Source organism: Micropterus salmoides, unplaced genomic scaffold (assembly GCF_014851395.1).
Source record: "Micropterus salmoides isolate LMB-PRFRI ecotype aquatic unplaced genomic scaffold, ASM1485139v1 Ms_hic_scaffold_383, whole genome shotgun sequence".
NCBI lineage: Eukaryota > Metazoa > Chordata > Actinopteri > Centrarchiformes > Centrarchidae > Micropterus > Micropterus salmoides.
The window spans coordinates 4,283-24,181 of NW_024043184.1; the positions used below are offsets into that span (position 1 = coordinate 4,283).

The following is a 19,899-nucleotide window of genomic DNA, read 5'->3' on the forward strand; positions in this document are numbered from 1 at the left end:
TGCTGTCTTGAGCATTTTCAGGTAGTGTCACCAAGACTTTTTTGCGTTGGAAAACATTTACAGAGTAAACTGTCATAATGGAAACATGACAAAGTCATTTGACTATCTTGTTCATAAACAATGGTGTCAGGACTTTTCTTCTTGATGACACTGACACTGAATACTTGCTTTCGATTAATGAGCTATCCATTTTGAGCAAGTGACAAGCTTTGCAGGTTATCAACTAGGTTTTTCAGTTTGTACTAATTGTACTGTATTAACTGTTGTGCAAATGCAAATAGTTATGTGAGAAATGCACCAAAGCAACTGAGAAAAACTGGAATAAAGTTATATCTTATCTCTTATCTTATGTGTAAGTACTGGACATGATCATCACGCAAGTTTTACTAGAAATCTGAACAAGGCCCCACATGTTCCTGCATGTTGTTTGATTTAACTCATGAAAAGGAAAGTCTGCATCCCTTTTGTTTATGTGACAGGAATAAAAACAATGAGAACATTTCTATTTGCTGGAAAAAGTATGAATTTTATTAGGTCTACATAATAAAATTTTGATTTTGCTGAATGCAAATTAAAAAAATAAAGATGTTCATCAACATCAATAAATACATTATCATCTGAATTATACAAACAAATCAATAATTAGAAAAATACATATTTGAATAAATAGATAAATAAATAAACAGACTTCATGTAAGCAAATAATTTAACACATTCTTAATCTGAAAACAATATAAAGAAGTTCTGTAGAATATCAACAATCAACTAATAAACTGCTTCATAAATAAATAAATGAATTGATAAATAAATAAGCTTTGTGTAAGCAAATAAATGAACACGTTAATCTGACAGATTTTAGTTGGTGGTGAGTAGAGATGAAACCAGCAGGTCGGCTCTCGTCAGATGGTCTCTAATTTCCTTCCTGACCAGCTCCCAGGCTTCAGCACCGTGGCCCTACAGACAGAAGAATATTATCATTAAACATGATTGGATGGTTGGTTGGTTGGTAGGTAGGGAGGTAAATAGACAGACTTACCATTTGCTCTAGGACGTGGCGTGAGAGTCTCTTGAAATACATGTGCAGCTTCTTGTTCTTCTTCTTGTGGCCGTGGCTCCCAATCTAAATTTTAAAAAGTAAAAATGATTACAAATAGGATATCAGTCAAAGAATATTGATTTTTAAATTGTTAAGGGAACCAGTGAGGCTTCGTTAATCCACACTGAGACTCACACAGGAGCGAAGGCCGTCAGCCTGCTGGGTTACAACACTGAGAAAGTCCTCCAGTGTCCTCTCCTCCCATGATGCAGAGCTGTGATCCTCCTCAAACAGAGCAGCCGCCTCCTCCAGAATCTGAACTGTGAAGCCAAGTTTCTCCTCAGCCTGGAAGAAGAAATAGAAGAAGAAGAAGAAATAGAAGAAGAAAATCAGTCTTACAGTAGGTAGATTCATTCCACTTTTTGAGTGGAAAACTTAACAACAGATTTAATAATCTCTGAAAATCATTCCTCTCATTAAAGATAAACAAATCAAGTCATGTCTTTGGCTTCTTCTATTTTGCATTTAGACAAAAGTTGAGGATGACTCACTGATGCTTTGGACGCCTGGCTGTACAGATCATAAGGGAAGGCTGCAGTGTTCTTCACTTCAGCATCCCCAGTGGTGTTAGTTGAATTGTTCTCCTGCATCATACAAATAAACACACAGGTCATGCTCTGAAGTAAAAAGACAGTAAAGTAAATTCATTAAATATAGATACTTTGAATAATATAAATGAAGCAACTTACCATCCTGTCTAGTAGCTCCAAAGACTTTTCACTGTGCTGACTGAATTTGTGATCCATCCATCTGCAGCTGAGGGAGGAGGCTGCACTGTACAGACTGAGAAGCAGGCAAACAGAGAAAATCCTGTTGAGCATTTTTAGAAGGTAGAATTCGCCTTTGGAAGGAGCAAATACTGATTTCTCTTGTGTGTTGTGTTGCAGCAGACCTGCAGCACCTCATTTATAGGAGGCAGCTATTTCACTTTCCATACACCTGAGGTAACACGGGATTCCACGGTATTCACTACTGTTCTAATGAGAAAACAAATCTCCTACGATAAAAGCTTAAACAAACCACCGCAAAGCTAGAATATCATGCCCGGGAGCTACATATTAAGAGAGGCTTCTATTGTAATAGCCTATGGAAAAACACATTATACAATACTTTTCAAATACAAAGACAAACACACCTCGTTATTCATAATACTGGAATAGTTTACTTTCGATCCTATCGGAGGTAGCCTATATTATTATTACCTCATAGGCCTAGCCTATATTAAAATTATTGAAATTTTTCAGGCCAAAGAGAAAATTGTAGACACATTGAATAGTCCTTGAATGAAATCTCGCTTACTGAGAATAATTTAGGCTATTTTAACATTTATTTAGGCCTACCTATTACATTTTGTTTGTCTAGAAGACTGTTTCAAATTTTACAGATTTCTGATTATGTCATCTGATTTTAATGCCGGTGTTATCCCGAGTTTTGCATGCACCTCCAAAAACTGCTTTTAAACGCTATAGCCTAATATCCTTTGTGGGGTACATCAATGGTGATAATTAATCGAAGTATATTTTATGAACGTTTAGAGTCCTTAATAATGTATTACACTCTGTAGAAGAAGCATTCCTTTTGATTCAGCAAACATATGTGGTGATTACCGCGTTTGATCAATGAGCACAACAAATTGTCTGAAAAGACCGTAAGAGGTGGATGCATAATTCGGCAGAACAGATGTTGTAGGCTACCTGCCGAGATTTGCATCCACCTCGTTTCTCAGCAGCGTTGCTACCCTCGAGGTGCATGTAATTCTCGGCAGGCATGCAGAATTCCGCACAACACCGGACCATCATTTCGTCTCTTTAGAATTGCATCATAAGTTCTGTGTGGATTCATAATAATCATTAATGAATTGCACTGTGTCCAGTAGGTGCCATGAAAAGGAGAAGCAGAGAGAAAATGAAAGCGCCTCCGTGACTGCGGCCTGCGGTGCGACGCGCGTCCATATGAATGAATGGTGTGTTTCACGTTGTTTTCAGTACATCTCTGCTTAACCGTGAGAACCAGAAAACCTGTGAACTTCCACCTATGAACTTCCATATTACAGCACATTTTCAGCCTGATACTAATAAAATGAAAATGACATAGAATTAGAATCTGGACCTGTAACTCTAACTCATGAGATGGAGGAAGAGGCCTGTAGGTAAACACTTAGATAGGCCTTTTTTTGATCCACAGAGGGGATAGCATCTATTCAGGCCAGATACCCCAGATTTCCTTTCAGTCCCATGGGTCGGTTTTGTGATGTCAATGTTTCAGAAACCATTATAGCAGATGGCATTAAACTATTTTAATTCCTGGAGCTCATTTATTTTTTTACTCCATAAACTGGCCGTTTAAAAGGTCTGCACAGTTGCTGCATTATTAATTTGAAACCTTTGGGGTATTTATAAATAGTCTTCTTCTCTATCCTCTGTATGTATTCTGTTTTACTGCAATCCTACTGATGAATTTCATTTTATCACCCCTGGATAATCATCACCAACATGCAGCATTGCCATTTGGCCTCTGAAAGCTTTGCGGATAATAGATTTATCTATATCTGTTAAATCTTAGAGTTTCTTCGTCTGTTATATGGGGATGTTCTATACAGATAATCTGCCATCATGAAATTCCTTGTATGCTTTACTGTTCATCACTGTGTGATGATGCACATTTATGAAATATTGTGTCTTTTATCAAAAAGTTGGCTGGTCGTGTAAAAATGTAACACTAGGAGAAATCTTTAGAACTCCTGGTTTGTCTGTATATAACTGTATTTTTTGAAATGCCACCGATTCTTCTGTTTTAGCTTTTAACTTTTAAAACAGGACATTTTTTAAATTACTCTTACACAACTAATATTAGTATTCAGATATAAAAAGATTTTCAAAGATTTTTTAAACATCTTTCAGTTCAGTTCAAGGACAGAATTAAGTACAGATAAACAGAAAGTAAAAATAATAACAATAATTATAAGTAGGCTAAGTAAAACTAAAATAAAGACAGAATTACAAGGCAAGAGAGATATATTGGTGTGATTAGTGGCAGAACAGCCAGCTGGTATAGTTTACATAAACATCAAACCAGACTTATATATGATTAAGCAATGATACTCAATATATAATGCATTAAAACAGTATAACATACAAACATAATATAGTACAATATAATGTGCTGTCAGTTCAACCTTTATTGTTCTACCAGGGAAAATCTGATTTGCAACAGGGTTAAAACAAACATACAACTATGAGATACAGTATAGGGTGACATGTAGTAGCACATGGTTTGATGCAGCAATATAGTAGTATATATATAATATATAGATATATAGAATATATAATAGAATATAACAGTAGCCTAATTGTACTTTACTTGAGTATTTTGATTTCATGCTACTTTATAGTTCGACATCACTACAATTCAGAGGCAATATGTACTTTTTACTTCACCACATTAATTTGATAACTTTAGTGACTTGTTATTTTACATTTTTTAACAGGTTTAGGGTTGAGCAGGTTGGAGGACCCAAACGCAGGACACAAAGCAGGTTCAGTTCAGAAAGGTTTATTTAAACACAAAGCGAGCACACTTAGAGTGCCTGAGTCCATAATCCAAATTAAGGTGATCTACTGAAAAATCCAAAGAAAGAAGGGAAACTGGATGACACAACGAGACAGAGCAAGGCAGGCTACATACTACAACTCACTGCAATGACCAGAGCAGGACTGATGGGAAACTAGCAAGCACATAGACACACAGGTACTAACGAGCAGGGCGGGAGCAACACAGGTGACAGACATGAGACTAATGAGACACAGGCAGGCAGAGAGAAAGCAGGGAAAACACTGAGACACTAACGGGAAGCAAAACACAAGACAAGACTCTAACTGGAACTCAAAACCCTGAACAGACCAAACAGACCAAGTTACTGAGAAATACAGTCAACTCCACAAGACAGAACAGATTACCACCGAGTGATCATAACCAAATAAATGAAACTGGCAGGGAACATAAACTGACAACAGACAGAAACCAATCATGACAGTAGGTAAACTAATGATAATAACCAGGTAGAAATAGAATCAAACAAGAACTAAGGCAGGCACCAATAATATCAAAATAAGACAGAACGGATCAGAATAATATAAATAAACTAATCCAGAACAGACAGATCATAAATAATACACATAAACTACAGCCAACGGGGAAAACAAACGAGGATTACACAAAATACAGAGCAGAAATAGCCAAAATAAAGCAGACACAGAACAGGGGGTAAATACAAAGACATTAACTAAGACACAGAGCTAAAATGCAAGAATAAACCAAGATCCGAGACAGAACAGTTACTAAGTGAGCTAAACGTGCAAATGAACAAAGAAAACAACAACAAGGTTAAACAGAGGAAACACAAGACAAGGAACAAAACCCCAAAACAGAAAACACGGGCTGAACTATAATAGAGCAGACAAGGTAGACAAGATAACAAAACAACACAAACAGACTCCCCAACAAGACACAGACAGGATCAGACCAACAAGCAAAAACACCCAGAGTAAACTGGACACAGGACAACAGACAGGACTGAACCCAAAACACAGACTAAATAACAGATACCGAACTGACCAACAAACAAACTCACAGAGACCCAAACTAAACAGGGCCGATCAGACAGGCGCTGTGACACATTTACATGTTCAGATTAGTAATATAATATAATCAGTATATAAACACTTATGATGTAATATGGTAGATTAAGATTTATTGATCCCCGGGTGGAAATTCACAATCTACCCACCAGTTAAGTAATTTAAATTAGCTCCACTTCCATCAGCTGCATTATTAAAGTGATGTACACATTAATACCTCAATAATCATAATCCAATATAATAACAAAATAACAATAACAATAACAATAATAATAACAATAATAATAATAATAATATAATAATAATAATAATAATAATAATAATAATAATATTGTTATTATTGTTATTATTATTATGGAATCCGTGCATGGTACAGTTGTCTCTCTTGTTCATCTTTAAGCTAGACTGATTGAATTAAGTTTTCAAACTGCATATTACTGTAAAAGGATGTTGTCTCCAGCTGGTAGCATTACTACAGACTCCCTTCCATGTTTTATTTGGAGAATATCAACCTGCATCTAACAAAACATTTAGAGTCCCACAGGTTAGACTGCACAGAAAACAGACATGTTTCTTCCCTCAGTCCGTCAAACTGGTCAAAATCAGAGTTTCAGTTCTCAGTCATGAAACTGATGAGCTTTTTTCTTTTAAGCTCTGTGCAGTTACAGCAATGAAACTGACAAATGTGGAGGCAGTGACTGAGTAGAGGATAAGAGGGAAGCAGAAAGTCATTGTGGACAACCCCTCTCATCCTCTCTATGCTGAGCTGAGGCAGCTCAGGAGCTCCTTCAACCACAGACTCATCCAGCCCCAAGCCTCAAAGAGCTTTGGAGGCTCATTTGCGCTATCAGCCATCAGGCTCCACAACACCACAGCACCAAACTGACGGACTATTCCTGATTAAATTTCAGACATTTATCTGGTTGTAAATGATTATTATTGATTGTATAGTGTAAATAGCGTGTTACAGTTTTTCTCAGTCGCTTTGGTGCATTTCTCACATCACTATTAACATTTGCACAACAGTTAGTTCAACCTCCGAAACATTTAGTCATTTGTGCACATCATAGTAGCAGCTTCTCATTTCTTCCAACAAATTGCAAATGCTTTTTGACATGCATCAATTGCTTTCATACAACTCTCTGCTGTTTTATAACATTATTATTTCCTTATGTCATATCAGTCAAAATTAACTATACTTGTGAATGCTGAATAGTCATTCCATATAAAACTAATAGTCCTCATTTCATTGCTTGAGTCATTACATACAAAAATGTTGAACTAGTTTTCAAAATCTGTCAAGCAAATTTTGCACATTTTTTAAAATCTTCTTTTTCCTGAAAATGTCTCCTAAATTGAGCAATTTCTCTCAGGTGAAACTCGGCTTTCACTGATGAGAAGGGGTGTTTGGAGCATTAGTTGCAACCAATGATAAGCCACTTCTCTACAGTCACTCGTGGAAGAGGGGTGAGGGTACGGGGAGGAAGGGGAAGGGGACAAAACAGGGGAAGAGGAAGAAGAGGCCAAGTACATAGGCGGATTCCTGATGAAATCTGGGCTACAATTGTGGATCATGTTGTCAATCACGGCCTCACAATGGCTGAGGATGGTCGAAGGGTGTAGCCAAATGTTGGCTAATAATTAAATTATTCAAACATTTGTGTAACAAACAGGTGTGTATAAATGGACAGTAATTCAGCACTAAACAATCTGCACTGCACTACTGTCATTATCATACATGAAGCTTGCAGTGGGACAAGAACAAGAACAGCTCCCTCTTCTGTAATAAAGCATGTACTGGAGCTGGAGGCCAGGGAACGCTGCATACATTCATATACCTTGATGAGGCGGGTTTCATCTGGCAAAAGGTAGAAGACGAGGAAGGAATCGCATTGGACAGAGAGCAACCATTGATGTCCCAGGACAACGACGAGGGAATATTACTATGTGTGCAGCCAACTCAGAAAACGGCGTCCTCACCCATATCCCCCGTCTTGGTCCATACAACACACAACATCTGCTGACTTTTTTAGACACTCTTTACAGGGACATAATCCCTGAGAATGAGAGGGGTCTAACTAGAGACCATCTGATCAAGCATGTTGTTGTTTGGGATAATGTGCGGTCTCACCACTCAGATGTCGTCAGACAGTTTGCAGCACATGATAGGATGCTGGTGGAATATCTCCCTCCCTACTCACCATTCCTAAATCCAATAGAGGAGTTTTTCTCTTCCTGGAGGTGGAAGGTATACGGCCGGCATCCACATACCCAAATGGACCTGCTAGCGGCCATGGCTGCAGCATGTGATGACATCACAGCAGAGTCCTGCAGAGGGTGGATTCGCCCCTCGAGGAGACACTTTCCTCGCTGCATTGCAAGAGATGATATTCGCTGTGATGTAGATGAAACTATGTGGCCAGACAGAGAGGAACGTCTGGATGTGCATGAATGATTTACAGTACTATGTATGTTGTATGTTCAGTTCCAATATGTACTGCAATATTGTTTACAGTTGTGCACAGCTCTACCCAAAGGGAGTTTGTGTTTGTTGTGAGTAAGGGTGTATTTTTTCTTTTGCACAATGTTGTGAACAAATTAGAATTGCAAAGAGGATATGCGGTAAAAATGTGAAACACATATTCAGTGTCTTGTACTCAGTTGCCTCACTAAATACTTTACTGTAGTTTTCAAATGGCTGTGCAAATAGTATACAGTGCTGTCTTGAGCATTTTCAGGTAGTGTCACCAAGACTTTTTTGCGTTGGAAAACATTTACAGAGTAAACTGTCATAATGGAAACATGACAAAGTCATTTGACTATCTTGTTCATAAACAATGGTGTCAGGACTTTTCTTCTTGATGACACTGACACTGAATACTTGCTTTCGATTAATGAGCTATCCATTTTGAGCAAGTGACAAGCTTTGCAGGTTATCAACTAGGTTTTTCAGTTTGTACTAATTGTACTGTATTAACTGTTGTGCAAATGCAAATAGTTATGTGAGAAATGCACCAAAGCAACTGAGAAAAACTGGAATAAAGTTATATCTTATCTCTTATCTTATGTGTAAGTACTGGACATGATCATCACGCAAGTTTTACTAGAAATCTGAACAAGGCCCCACATGTTCCTGCATGTTGTTTGATTTAACTCATGAAAAGGAAAGTCTGCATCCCTTTTGTTTATGTGACAGGAATAAAAACAATGAGAACATTTCTATTTGCTGGAAAAAGTATGAATTTTATTAGGTCTACATAATAAATATTTTGATTTTGCTGAATGCAAATTAAAAAAATAAAGATGTTCATCAACATCAATAAATACATTATCATCTGAATTATACAAACAAATCAATAATTAGAAAAATACATATTTGAATAAATAGATAAATAAATAAACAGACTTCATGTAAGCAAATAATTTAACACATTCTTAATCTGAAAACAATATAAAGAAGTTCTGTAGAATATCAACCAATCAACTAATAAACTGCTTCATAAATAAATAAATGAATTGATAAATAAATAAGCTTTGTGTAAGCAAATAAATGAACACGTTAATCTGACAGATTTTAGTTGGTGGTGAGTAGAGATGAAACCAGCAGGTCGGCTCTCGTCAGATGGTCTCTAATTTCCTTCCTGACCAGCTCCCAGGCTTCAGCACCGTGGCCCTACAGACAGAAGAATATTATCATTAAACATGATTGGATGGTTGGTTGGTTGGTAGGTAGGGAGGTAAATAGACAGACTTACCATTTGCTCTAGGACGTGGCGTGAGAGTCTCTTGAAATACATGTGCAGCTTCTTGTTCTTCTTCTTGTGGCCGTGGCTCCCAATCTAAATTTTAAAAAGTAAAAATGATTACAAATAGGATATCAGTCAAAGAATATTGATTTTTAAATTGTTAAGGGAACCAGTGAGGCTTCGTTAATCCACACTGAGACTCACACAGGAGCGAAGGCCGTCAGCCTGCTGGGTTACAACACTGAGAAAGTCCTCCAGTGTCCTCTCCTCCCATGATGCAGAGCTGTGATCCTCCTCAAACAGAGCAGCCGCCTCCTCCAGAATCTGAACTGTGAAGCCAAGTTTCTCCTCAGCCTGGAAGAAGAAATAGAAGAAGAAGAAGAAATAGAAGAAGAAGAAAATCAGTCTTACAGTAGGTAGATTCATTCCACTTTTTGAGTGGAAAACTTAACAACAGATTTAATAATCTCTGAAAATCATTCCTCTCATTAAAGATAAACAAATCAAGTCATGTCTTTGGCTTCTTCTATTTTGCATTTAGACAAAAGTTGAGGATGACTCACTGATGCTTTGGACGCCTGGCTGTACAGATCATAAGGGAAGGCTGCAGTGTTCTTCACTTCAGCATCCCCAGTGGTGTTAGTTGAATTGTTCTCCTGCATCATACAAATAAACACACAGGTCATGCTCTGAAGTAAAAAGACAGTAAAGTAAATTCATTAAATATAGATACTTTGAATAATATAAATGAAGCAACTTACCATCCTGTCTAGTAGCTCCAAAGACTTTTCACTGTGCTGACTGAATTTGTGATCCATCCATCTGCAGCTGAGGGAGGAGGCTGCACTGTACAGACTGAGAAGCAGGCAAACAGAGAAAATCCTGTTGAGCATTTTTAGAAGGTAGAATTCCTTTGGAAGGAGCAAATACTGATTTCTCTTGTGTGTTGTGTTGCAGCAGACCTGCAGCACCTCATTTATAGGAGGCAGCTATTTCACTTTCCATACACCTGAGGTAACACGGGATTCCACGGTATTCACTACTGTTCTAATGAGAAAACAAATCTCCTACGATAAAAGCTTAAACAAACCACCGCAAAGCTAGAATATCATGCCCGGGAGCTACATATTAAGAGAGGCTTCTATTGTAATAGCCTATGGAAAAACACATTATACAATACTTTTCAAATACAAAGACAAACACACCTCGTTATTCATAATACTGGAATAGTTTACTTTCGATCCTATCGGAGGTAGCCTATATTATTATTACCTATAGGCCTAGCCTATATTAAAATTATTGAAATTTTTCAGGCCAAAGAGAAAATTGTAGACACATTGAATGTCCTTGAATGAAATCTCGCTTACTGAGAATAATTTAGGCTATTTTAACATTTATTTAGGCCTACCTATTACATTTTGTTTGTCTAGAAGACTGTTTCAAATTTTACAGATTTCTGATTATGTCATCTGATTTTAATGCCGGTGTTATCCCGAGTTTTGCATGCACCTCCAAAAACTGCTTTTAAACGCTATAGCCTAATATCCTTTGTGGGGTACATCAATGGTGATAATTAATCGAAGTATATATTTTATGAACGTTTAGAGTCCTTAATAATGTATTACACTCTGTAGAAGAAGCATTCCTTTTGATTCAGCAAACATATGTGGTGATTACCGCGTTTGATCAATGAGCACAACAAATTGTCTGAAAAGACCGTAAGAGGTGGATGCATAATTCGGCAGAACAGATGTTGTAGGCTACCTGCCGAGATTTGCATCCACCTCGTTTCTCAGCAGCGTTGCTACCCTCGAGGTGCATGTAATTCTCGGCAGGCATGCAGAATTCCGCACAACACCGGACCATCATTTCGTCTCTTTAGAATTGCATCATAAGTTCTGTGTGGATTCATAATAATCATTAATGAATTGCACTGTGTCCAGTAGGTGCCATGAAAAGGAGAAGCAGAGAGAAAATGAAAGCGCCTCCGTGACTGCGGCCTGCGGTGCGACGCGCGTCCATATGAATGAATGGTGTGTTTCACGTTGTTTTCAGTACATCTCTGCTTAACCGTGAGAACCAGAAAACCTGTGAACTTCCACCTATGAACTTCCATATTACAGCACATTTTCAGCCTGATACTAATAAAATGAAAATGACATAGAATTAGAATCTGGACCTGTAACTCTAACTCATGAGATGGAGGAAGAGGCCTGTAGGTAAACACTTAGATAGGCCTTTTTTTGATCCACAGAGGGGATAGCATCTATTCAGGCCAGATACCCCAGATTTCCTTTCAGTCCCATGGGTCGGTTTTGTGATGTCAATGTTTCAGAAACCATTATAGCAGATGGCATTAAACTATTTTAATTCCTGGAGCTCATTTATTTTTTTACTCCATAAACTGGCCGTTTAAAAGGTCTGCACAGTTGCTGCATTATTAATTTGAAACCTTTGGGGTATTTATAAATAGTCTTCTTCTCTATCCTCTGTATGTATTCTGTTTTACTGCAATCCTACTGATGAATTTCATTTTATCACCCCTGGATAATCATCACCAACATGCAGCATTGCCATTTGGCCTCTGAAAGCTTTGCGGATAATAGATTTATCTATATCTGTTAAATCTTAGAGTTTCTTCGTCTGTTATATGGGGATGTTCTATACAGATAATCTGCCATCATGAAATTCCTTGTATGCTTTACTGTTCATCACTGTGTGATGATGCACATTTATGAAATATTGTGTCTTTTATCAAAAAGTTGGCTGGTCGTGTAAAAATGTAACACTAGGAGAAATCTTTAGAACTCCTGGTTTGTCTGTATATAACTGTATTTTTTGAAATGCCACCGATTCTTCTGTTTTAGCTTTTAACTTTTAAAACAGGACATTTTTTAAATTACTCTTACACAACTAATATTAGTATTCAGATATAAAAAGATTTTCAAAGATTTTTTAAACATCTTTCAGTTCAGTTCAAGGACAGAATTAAGTACAGATAAACAGAAAGTAAAAATAATAACAATAATTATAAGTAGGCTAAGTAAAACTAAAATAAAGACAGAATTACAAGGCAAGAGAGATATATTGGTGTGATTAGTGGCAGAACAGCCAGCTGGTATAGTTTACATAAACATCAAACCAGACTTATATATGATTAAGCAATGATACTCAATATATAATGCATTAAAACAGTATAACATACAAACATAATATAGTACAATATAATGTGCTGTCAGTTCAACCTTTATTGTTCTACCAGGGAAAATCTGATTTGCAACAGGGTTAAAACAAACATACAACTATGAGATACAGTATAGGGTGACATGTAGTAGCACATGGTTTGATGCAGCAATATAGTAGTATATATATATATATAGATATAGAATAATATATAATAGAATATAACAGTAGCCTAATTGTACTTTACTTGAGTATTTTGATTTCATGCTACTTTATAGTTCGACATCACTACAATTCAGAGGCAATATGTACTTTTTACTTCACCACATTAATTTGATAACTTTAGTGACTTGTTATTTTACATTTTTTAACAGGTTTAGGGTTGAGCAGGTTGGAGGACCCAAACGCAGGACACAAAGCAGGTTCAGTTCAGAAAGGTTTATTTAAACACAAAGCGAGCACACTTAGAGTGCCTGAGTCCATAATCCAAATTAAGGTGATCTACTGAAAAATCCAAAGAAAGAAGGGAAACTGGATGACACAACGAGACAGAGCAAGGCAGGCTACATACTACAACTCACTGCAATGACCAGAGCAGGACTGATGGGAAACTAGCAAGCACATAGACACACAGGTACTAACGAGCAGGGCGGGAGCAACACAGGTGACAGACATGAGACTAATGAGACACAGGCAGGCAGAGAGAAAGCAGCGGAAAACACTGAGACACTAACGGGAAGCAAAACACAAGACAAGACTCTAACTGGAACTCAAAACCCTGAACAGACCAAACAGACCAAGTTACTGAGAAATACAGTCAACTCCACAAGACAGAACAGATTACCACCGAGTGATCATAACCAAATGAATAAATGAAACTGGCAGGGAACATAAACTGACAACAGACAGAAACCAATCATGACAGTAGGTAAACTAATGATAATAACCAGGTAGAAATAGAATCAAACAAGAACTAAGGCAGGCACCAATAATATCAAAATAAGACAGAACGGATCAGAATAATATAAATAAACTAATCCAGAACAGACAGATCATAAATAATACACATAAACTACAGCCAACGGGGAAAACAAACGAGGATTACACAAAATACAGAGCAGAAATAGCCAAAATAAAGCAGACACAGAACAGGGGGTAAATACAAAGACATTAACTAAGACACAGAGCTAAAATGCAAGAATAAACCAAGATCCGAGACAGAACAGTTACTAAGTGAGCTAAACGTGCAAATGAACAAAGAAAACAACAACAAGGTTAAACAGAGGAAACACAAGACAAGGAACAAAACCCCAAAACAGAAAACACGGGCTGAACTATAATAGAGCAGACAAGGTAGACAAGATAACAAAACAACACAAACAGACTCCCCAACAAGACACAGACAGGATCAGACCAACAAGCAAAAACACCCAGAGTAAACTGGACACAGGACAACAGACAGGACTGAACCCAAAACACAGACTAAATAACAGATACCGAACTGACCAACAAACAAACTCACAGAGACCCAAACTAAACAGGGCCGATCAGACAGGCGCTGTGACACATTTACATGTTCAGATTAGTAATATAATATAATCAGTATATAAACACTTATGATGTAATATGGTAGATTAAGATTTATTGATCCCCGGGTGGAAATTCACAATCTACCCACCAGTTAAGTAATTTAAATTAGCTCCACTTCCATCAGCTGCATTATTAAAGTGATGTACACATTAATACCTCAATAATCATAATCCAATATAATAATAACAATAACAATAACAATAACAATAAAATAATAACAATAATAATAATAATAATAATAATAATAATAATAATAATAATAATAATAATAATATTGTTATTATTGTTATTATTATTATGGAATCCGTGCATGGTACAGTTGTCTCTCTTGTTCATCTTTAAGCTAGACTGATTGAATTAAGTTTTCAAACTGCATATTACTGTAAAAGGATGTTGTCTCCAGCTGGTAGCATTACTACAGACTCCCTTCCATGTTTTATTTGGAGAATATCAACCTGCATCTAACAAAACATTTAGAGTCCCACAGGTTAGACTGCACAGAAAACAGACATGTTTCTTCCCTCAGTCCGTCAAACTGGTCAAAATCAGAGTTTCAGTTCTCAGTCATGAAACTGATGAGCTTTTTTCTTTTAAGCTCTGTGCAGTTACAGCAATGAAACTGACAAATGTGGAGGCAGTGACTGAGTAGAGGATAAGAGGGAAGCAGAAAGTCATTGTGGACAACCCCTCTCATCCTCTCTATGCTGAGCTGAGGCAGCTCAGGAGCTCCTTCAACCACAGACTCATCCAGCCCCAAGCCTCAAAGAGCTTTGGAGGCTCATTTGCGCTATCAGCCATCAGGCTCCACAACACCACAGCACCAAACTGACGGACTATTCCTGATTAAATTTCAGACATTTATCTGGTTGTAAATGATTATTATTGATTGTATAGTGTAAATAGCGTGTTACAGTTTTTCTCAGTCGCTTTGGTGCATTTCTCACATCACTATTAACATTTGCACAACAGTTAGTTCAACCTCCGAAACATTTAGTCATTTGTGCACATCATAGTAGCAGCTTCTCATTTCTTCCAACAAATTGCAAATGCTTTTTGACATGCATCAATTGCTTTCATACAACTCTCTGCTGTTTTATAACATTATTATTTCCTTATGTCATATCAGTCAAAATTAACTATACTTGTGAATGCTGAATAGTCATTCCATATAAAACTAATAGTCCTCATTTCATTGCTTGAGTCATTACATACAAAAATGTTGAACTAGTTTTCAAAATCTGTCAAGCAAATTTTACACATTTTTTAAAATCTTCTTTTTCCTGAAAATGTCTCCTAAATTGAGCAATTTCTCTCAGGTGAAACTCGGCTTTCACTGATGAGAAGGGGTGTTTGGAGCATTAGTTGCAACCAATGATAAGCCACTTCTCTACAGTCACTCGTGGAAGAGGGGTGAGGGTACGGGGAGGAAGGGGAAGGGGACAAAACAGGGGAAGAGGAAGAAGAGGCCAAGTACATAGGCGGATTCCTGATGAAATCTGGGCTACAATTGTGGATCATGTTGTCAATCACGGCCTCACAATGGCTGAGGATGGTCGAAGGGTGTAGCCAAATGTTGGCTAATAATTAAATTATTCAAACATTTGTGTAACAAACAGGTGTGTATAAATGGACAGTAATTCAGCACTAAACAATCTGCACTGCACTACTGTCATTATCATACATGAAGCTTGCAGTGGGACAAGAACAAGAACAGCTCCCTCTTCTGTAATAAAGCATGTACTGGAGCTGGAGGCCAGGGAACTGCTGCATACATTCATATACCTTGATGAGGCGGGTTTCATCTGGCAAAAGGTAGAAGACGAGGAAGGAATCGCATTGGACAGAGAGCAACCATTGATGTCCCAGGACAACGACGAGGGAATATTACTATGTGTGCAGCCAACTCAGAAAACGGCGTCCTCACCCATATCCCCCGTCTTGGTCCATACAACACACAACATCTGCTGACTTTTTTAGACACTCTTTACAGGGACATAATCCCTGAGAATGAGAGGGGTCTAACTAGAGACCATCTGATCAAGCATGTTGTTGTTTGGGATAATGTGCGGTCTCACCACTCAGATGTCGTCAGACAGTTTGCAGCACATGATAGGATGCTGGTGGAATATCTCCCTCCCTACTCACCATTCCTAAATCCAATAGAGGAGTTTTTCTCTTCCTGGAGGTGGAAGGTATACGGCCGGCATCCACATACCCAAATGGACCTGCTAGCGGCCATGGCTGCAGCATGTGATGACATCACAGCAGAGTCCTGCAGAGGGTGGATTCGCCCCTCGAGGAGACACTTTCCTCGCTGCATTGCAAGAGATGATATTCGCTGTGATGTAGATGAAACTATGTGGCCAGACAGAGAGGAACGTCTGGATGTGCATGAATGATTTACAGTACTATGTATGTTGTATGTTCAGTTCCAATATGTACTGCAATATTGTTTACAGTTGTGCACAGCTCTACCCAAAGGGAGTTTGTGTTTGTTGTGAGTAAGGGTGTATTTTTTCTTTTGCACAATGTTGTGAACAAATTAGAATTGCAAAGAGGATATGCGGTAAAAATGTGAAACACATATTCAGTGTCTTGTACTCAGTTGCCTCACTAAATACTTTACTGTAGTTTTCAAATGGCTGTGCAAATAGTATACAGTGCTGTCTTGAGCATTTTCAGGTAGTGTCACCAAGACTTTTTTGCGTTGGAAAACATTTACAGAGTAAACTGTCATAATGGAAACATGACAAAGTCATTTGACTATCTTGTTCATAAACAATGGTGTCAGGACTTTTCTTCTTGATGACACTGACACTGAATACTTGCTTTCGATTAATGAGCTATCCATTTTGAGCAAGTGACAAGCTTTGCAGGTTATCAACTAGGTTTTTCAGTTTGTACTAATTGTACTGTATTAACTGTTGTGCAAATGCAAATAGTTATGTGAGAAATGCACCAAAGCAACTGAGAAAAACTGGAATAAAGTTATATCTTATCTCTTATCTTATGTGTAAGTACTGGACATGATCATCACGCAAGTTTTACTAGAAATCTGAACAAGGCCCCACATGTTCCTGCATGTTGTTTGATTTAACTCATGAAAAGGAAAGTCTGCATCCCTTTTGTTTATGTGACAGGAATAAAAACAATGAGAACATTTCTATTTGCTGGAAAAAGTATGAATTTTATTAGGTCTACATAATAAATATTTTGATTTTGCTGAATGCAAATTAAAAAAATAAAGATGTTCATCAACATCAATAAATACATTATCATCTGAATTATACAAACAAATCAATAATTAGAAAAATACATATTTGAATAAATAGATAAATAAATAAACAGACTTCATGTAAGCAAATAATTTAACACATTCTTAATCTGAAAACAATATAAAGAAGTTCTGTAGAATATCAAACAACTAATAAACTGCTTCATAAATAAATAAATGAATTGATAAATAAATAAGCTTTGTGTAAGCAAATAAATGAACACGTTAATCTGACAGATTTTAGTTGGTGGTGAGTAGAGATGAAACCAGCAGGTCGGCTCTCGTCAGATGGTCTCTAATTTCCTTCCTGACCAGCTCCCAGGCTTCAGCACCGTGGCCCTACAGACAGAAGAATATTATCATTAAACATGATTGGATGGTTGGTTGGTTGGTAGGTAGGGAGGTAAATAGACAGACTTACCATTTGCTCTAGGACGTGGCGTGAGAGTCTCTTGAAATACATGTGCAGCTTCTTGTTCTTCTTCTTGTGGCCGTGGCTCCCAATCTAAATTTTAAAAAGTAAAAATGATTACAAATAGGATATCAGTCAAAGAATATTGATTTTTAAATTGTTAAGGGAACCAGTGAGGCTTCGTTAATCCACACTGAGACTCACACAGGAGCGAAGGCCGTCAGCCTGCTGGGTTACAACACTGAGAAAGTCCTCCAGTGTCCTCTCCTCCCATGATGCAGAGCTGTGATCCTCCTCAAACAGAGCAGCCGCCTCCTCCAGAATCTGAACTGTGAAGCCAAGTTTCTCCTCAGCCTGGAAGAAGAAATAGAAGAAGAAGAAATAGAAGAAGAAGAAAATCAGTCTTACAGTAGGTAGATTCATTCCACTTTTTGAGTGGAAAACTTAACAACAGATTTAATAATCTCTGAAAATCATTCCTCTCATTAAAGATAAACAAATCAAGTCATGTCTTTGGCTTCTTCTATTTTGCATTTAGACAAAAGTTGAGGATGACTCACTGATGCTTTGGACGCCTGGCTGTACAGATCATAAGGGAAGGCTGCAGTGTTCTTCACTTCAGCATCCCCAGTGGTGTTAGTTGAATTGTTCTCCTGCATCATACAAATAAACACACAGGTCATGCTCTGAAGTAAAAAGACAGTAAAGTAAATTCATTAAATATAGATACTTTGAATAATATAAATGAAGCAACTTACCATCCTGTCTAGTAGCTCCAAAGACTTTTCACTGTGCTGACTGAATTTGTGATCCATCCATCTGCAGCTGAGGGAGGAGGCTGCACTGTACAGACTGAGAAGCAGGCAAACAGAGAAAATCCTGTTGAGCATTTTTAGAAGGTAGAATTCGCCTTTGGAAGGAGCAAATACTGATTTCTCTTGTGTGTTGTGTTGCAGCAGACCTGCAGCACCTCATTTATAGGAGGCAGCTATTTCACTTTCCATACACCTGAGGTAACACGGGATTCCACGGTATTCACTACTGTTCTAATGAGAAAACAAATCTCCTACGATAAAAGCTTAAACAAACCACCGCAAAGCTAGAATATCATGCCCGGGAGCTACATATTAAGAGAGGCTTCTATTGTAATAGCCTATGGAAAAACACATTATACAATACTTTTCAAATACAAAGACAAACACACCTCGTTATTCATAATACTGGAATAGTTTACTTTCGATCCTATCGGAGGTAGCCTATATTATTATTACCTCATAGGCCTAGCCTATATTAAAATTATTGAAATTTTTCAGGCCAAAGAGAAAATTGTAGACACATTGAATTCCTTGAATGAAATCTCGCTTACTGAGAATAATTTAGGCTATTTTAACATTTATTTAGGCCTACCTATTACATTTTGTTTGTCTAGAAGACTGTTTCAAATTTTACAGATTTCTGATTATGTCATCTGATTTTAATGCCGGTGTTATCCCGAGTTTTGCATGCACCTCCAAAAACTGCTTTTAAACGCTATAGCCTAATATCCTTTGTGGGGTACATCAATGGTGATACATTAATCGAAGTATATATTTTATGAACGTTTAGAGTCCTTAATAATGTATTACACTCTGTAGAAGAAGCATTCCTTTTGATTCAGCAAACATATGTGGTGATTACCGCGTTTGATCAATGAGCACAACAAATTGTCTGAAAAGACCGTAAGAGGTGGATGCATAATTCGGCAGAACAGATGTTGTAGGCTACCTGCCGAGATTTGCATCCACCTCGTTTCTCAGCAGCGTTGCTACCCTCGAGGTGCATGTAATTCTCGGCAGGCATGCAGAATTCCGCACAACACCGGACCATCATTTCGTCTCTTTAGAATTGCATCATAAGTTCTGTGTGGATTCATAATAATCATTAATGAATTGCACTGTGTCCAGTAGGTGCCATGAAAAGGA

At 37.5% G+C, this 19,899-nt stretch overlaps 3 protein-coding genes across 3 annotated transcripts; all 3 read right to left on the bottom strand.

Moving 5' to 3' along the window:
* Positions 1–783: 783 nt before the first annotated feature.
* LOC119884992 (interferon a3-like) lies at positions 784–2,085 on the bottom strand. The gene is made up of 5 exons (XM_038695251.1): positions 1,786–2,085; positions 1,588–1,680; positions 1,232–1,381; positions 1,037–1,120; positions 784–954 (listed from the first exon to the last, which is right to left on the bottom strand). The coding sequence occupies exons 1-5, from the start codon at positions 1,915–1,917 to the stop codon at positions 856–858; spliced, it is 558 nt and encodes a 185-aa protein (XP_038551179.1). The 5' UTR covers positions 1,918–2,085; the 3' UTR covers positions 784–855.
* A 7,012-nt stretch (positions 2,086–9,097) lies between these two features.
* On the bottom strand, positions 9,098–10,372 carry LOC119884994 (interferon a3-like). Its single transcript, XM_038695253.1, has 5 exons — positions 10,241–10,372; positions 10,043–10,135; positions 9,684–9,833; positions 9,489–9,572; positions 9,098–9,406 (listed from the first exon to the last, which is right to left on the bottom strand). The coding sequence occupies exons 1-5, from the start codon at positions 10,370–10,372 to the stop codon at positions 9,308–9,310; spliced, it is 558 nt and encodes a 185-aa protein (XP_038551181.1). The 3' UTR covers positions 9,098–9,307.
* Positions 10,373–17,694: 7,322 nt separating this feature from the next.
* On the bottom strand, positions 17,695–18,996 carry LOC119884993 (interferon a3-like). The gene is made up of 5 exons (XM_038695252.1): positions 18,697–18,996; positions 18,499–18,591; positions 18,143–18,292; positions 17,948–18,031; positions 17,695–17,865 (listed from the first exon to the last, which is right to left on the bottom strand). Exons 1-5 carry the CDS (start codon positions 18,826–18,828, stop codon positions 17,767–17,769), a joined length of 558 nt encoding a protein of 185 aa, XP_038551180.1. The 5' UTR covers positions 18,829–18,996; the 3' UTR covers positions 17,695–17,766.
* Between the last annotated feature and the right edge of the window lie 903 nt (positions 18,997–19,899).

What these genes read in the sequence shown, in the direction of transcription:
- LOC119884994 (XM_038695253.1), bottom strand. Translation starts at nt 10,372, where the DNA reads ATGCTCAACAGGATTTTCTCTGTTTGCCTGCTTCTCAGTCTGTACAGT. An exon ending in TGGAGCTACTAGACAGGATG is followed by an intron (nt 10,136 to 10,240) that starts GTAAGTTGCTTC and finishes TGTATGATGCAG; the next exon opens with GAGAACAATTCAACTAACAC. An exon ending in GCCAGGCGTCCAAAGCATCA is followed by an intron (nt 9,834 to 10,042) that starts GTGAGTCATCCT and finishes TTCTTCTTCCAG; the next exon opens with GCTGAGGAGAAACTTGGCTT.
- LOC119884993 (XM_038695252.1), bottom strand. Translation starts at nt 18,828, where the DNA reads ATGCTCAACAGGATTTTCTCTGTTTGCCTGCTTCTCAGTCTGTACAGT. An exon ending in GCCAGGCGTCCAAAGCATCA is followed by an intron (nt 18,293 to 18,498) that starts GTGAGTCATCCT and finishes TTCTTCTTCCAG; the next exon opens with GCTGAGGAGAAACTTGGCTT. An exon ending in CTGACGGCCTTCGCTCCTGT is followed by an intron (nt 18,032 to 18,142) that starts GTGAGTCTCAGT and finishes TTTAAAATTTAG; the next exon opens with ATTGGGAGCCACGGCCACAA.
- LOC119884992 (XM_038695251.1), bottom strand. Translation starts at nt 1,917, where the DNA reads ATGCTCAACAGGATTTTCTCTGTTTGCCTGCTTCTCAGTCTGTACAGT. An exon ending in GCCAGGCGTCCAAAGCATCA is followed by an intron (nt 1,382 to 1,587) that starts GTGAGTCATCCT and finishes TTCTTCTTCCAG; the next exon opens with GCTGAGGAGAAACTTGGCTT. An exon ending in GCCACGTCCTAGAGCAAATG is followed by an intron (nt 955 to 1,036) that starts GTAAGTCTGTCT and finishes TTCTGTCTGTAG; the next exon opens with GGCCACGGTGCTGAAGCCTG.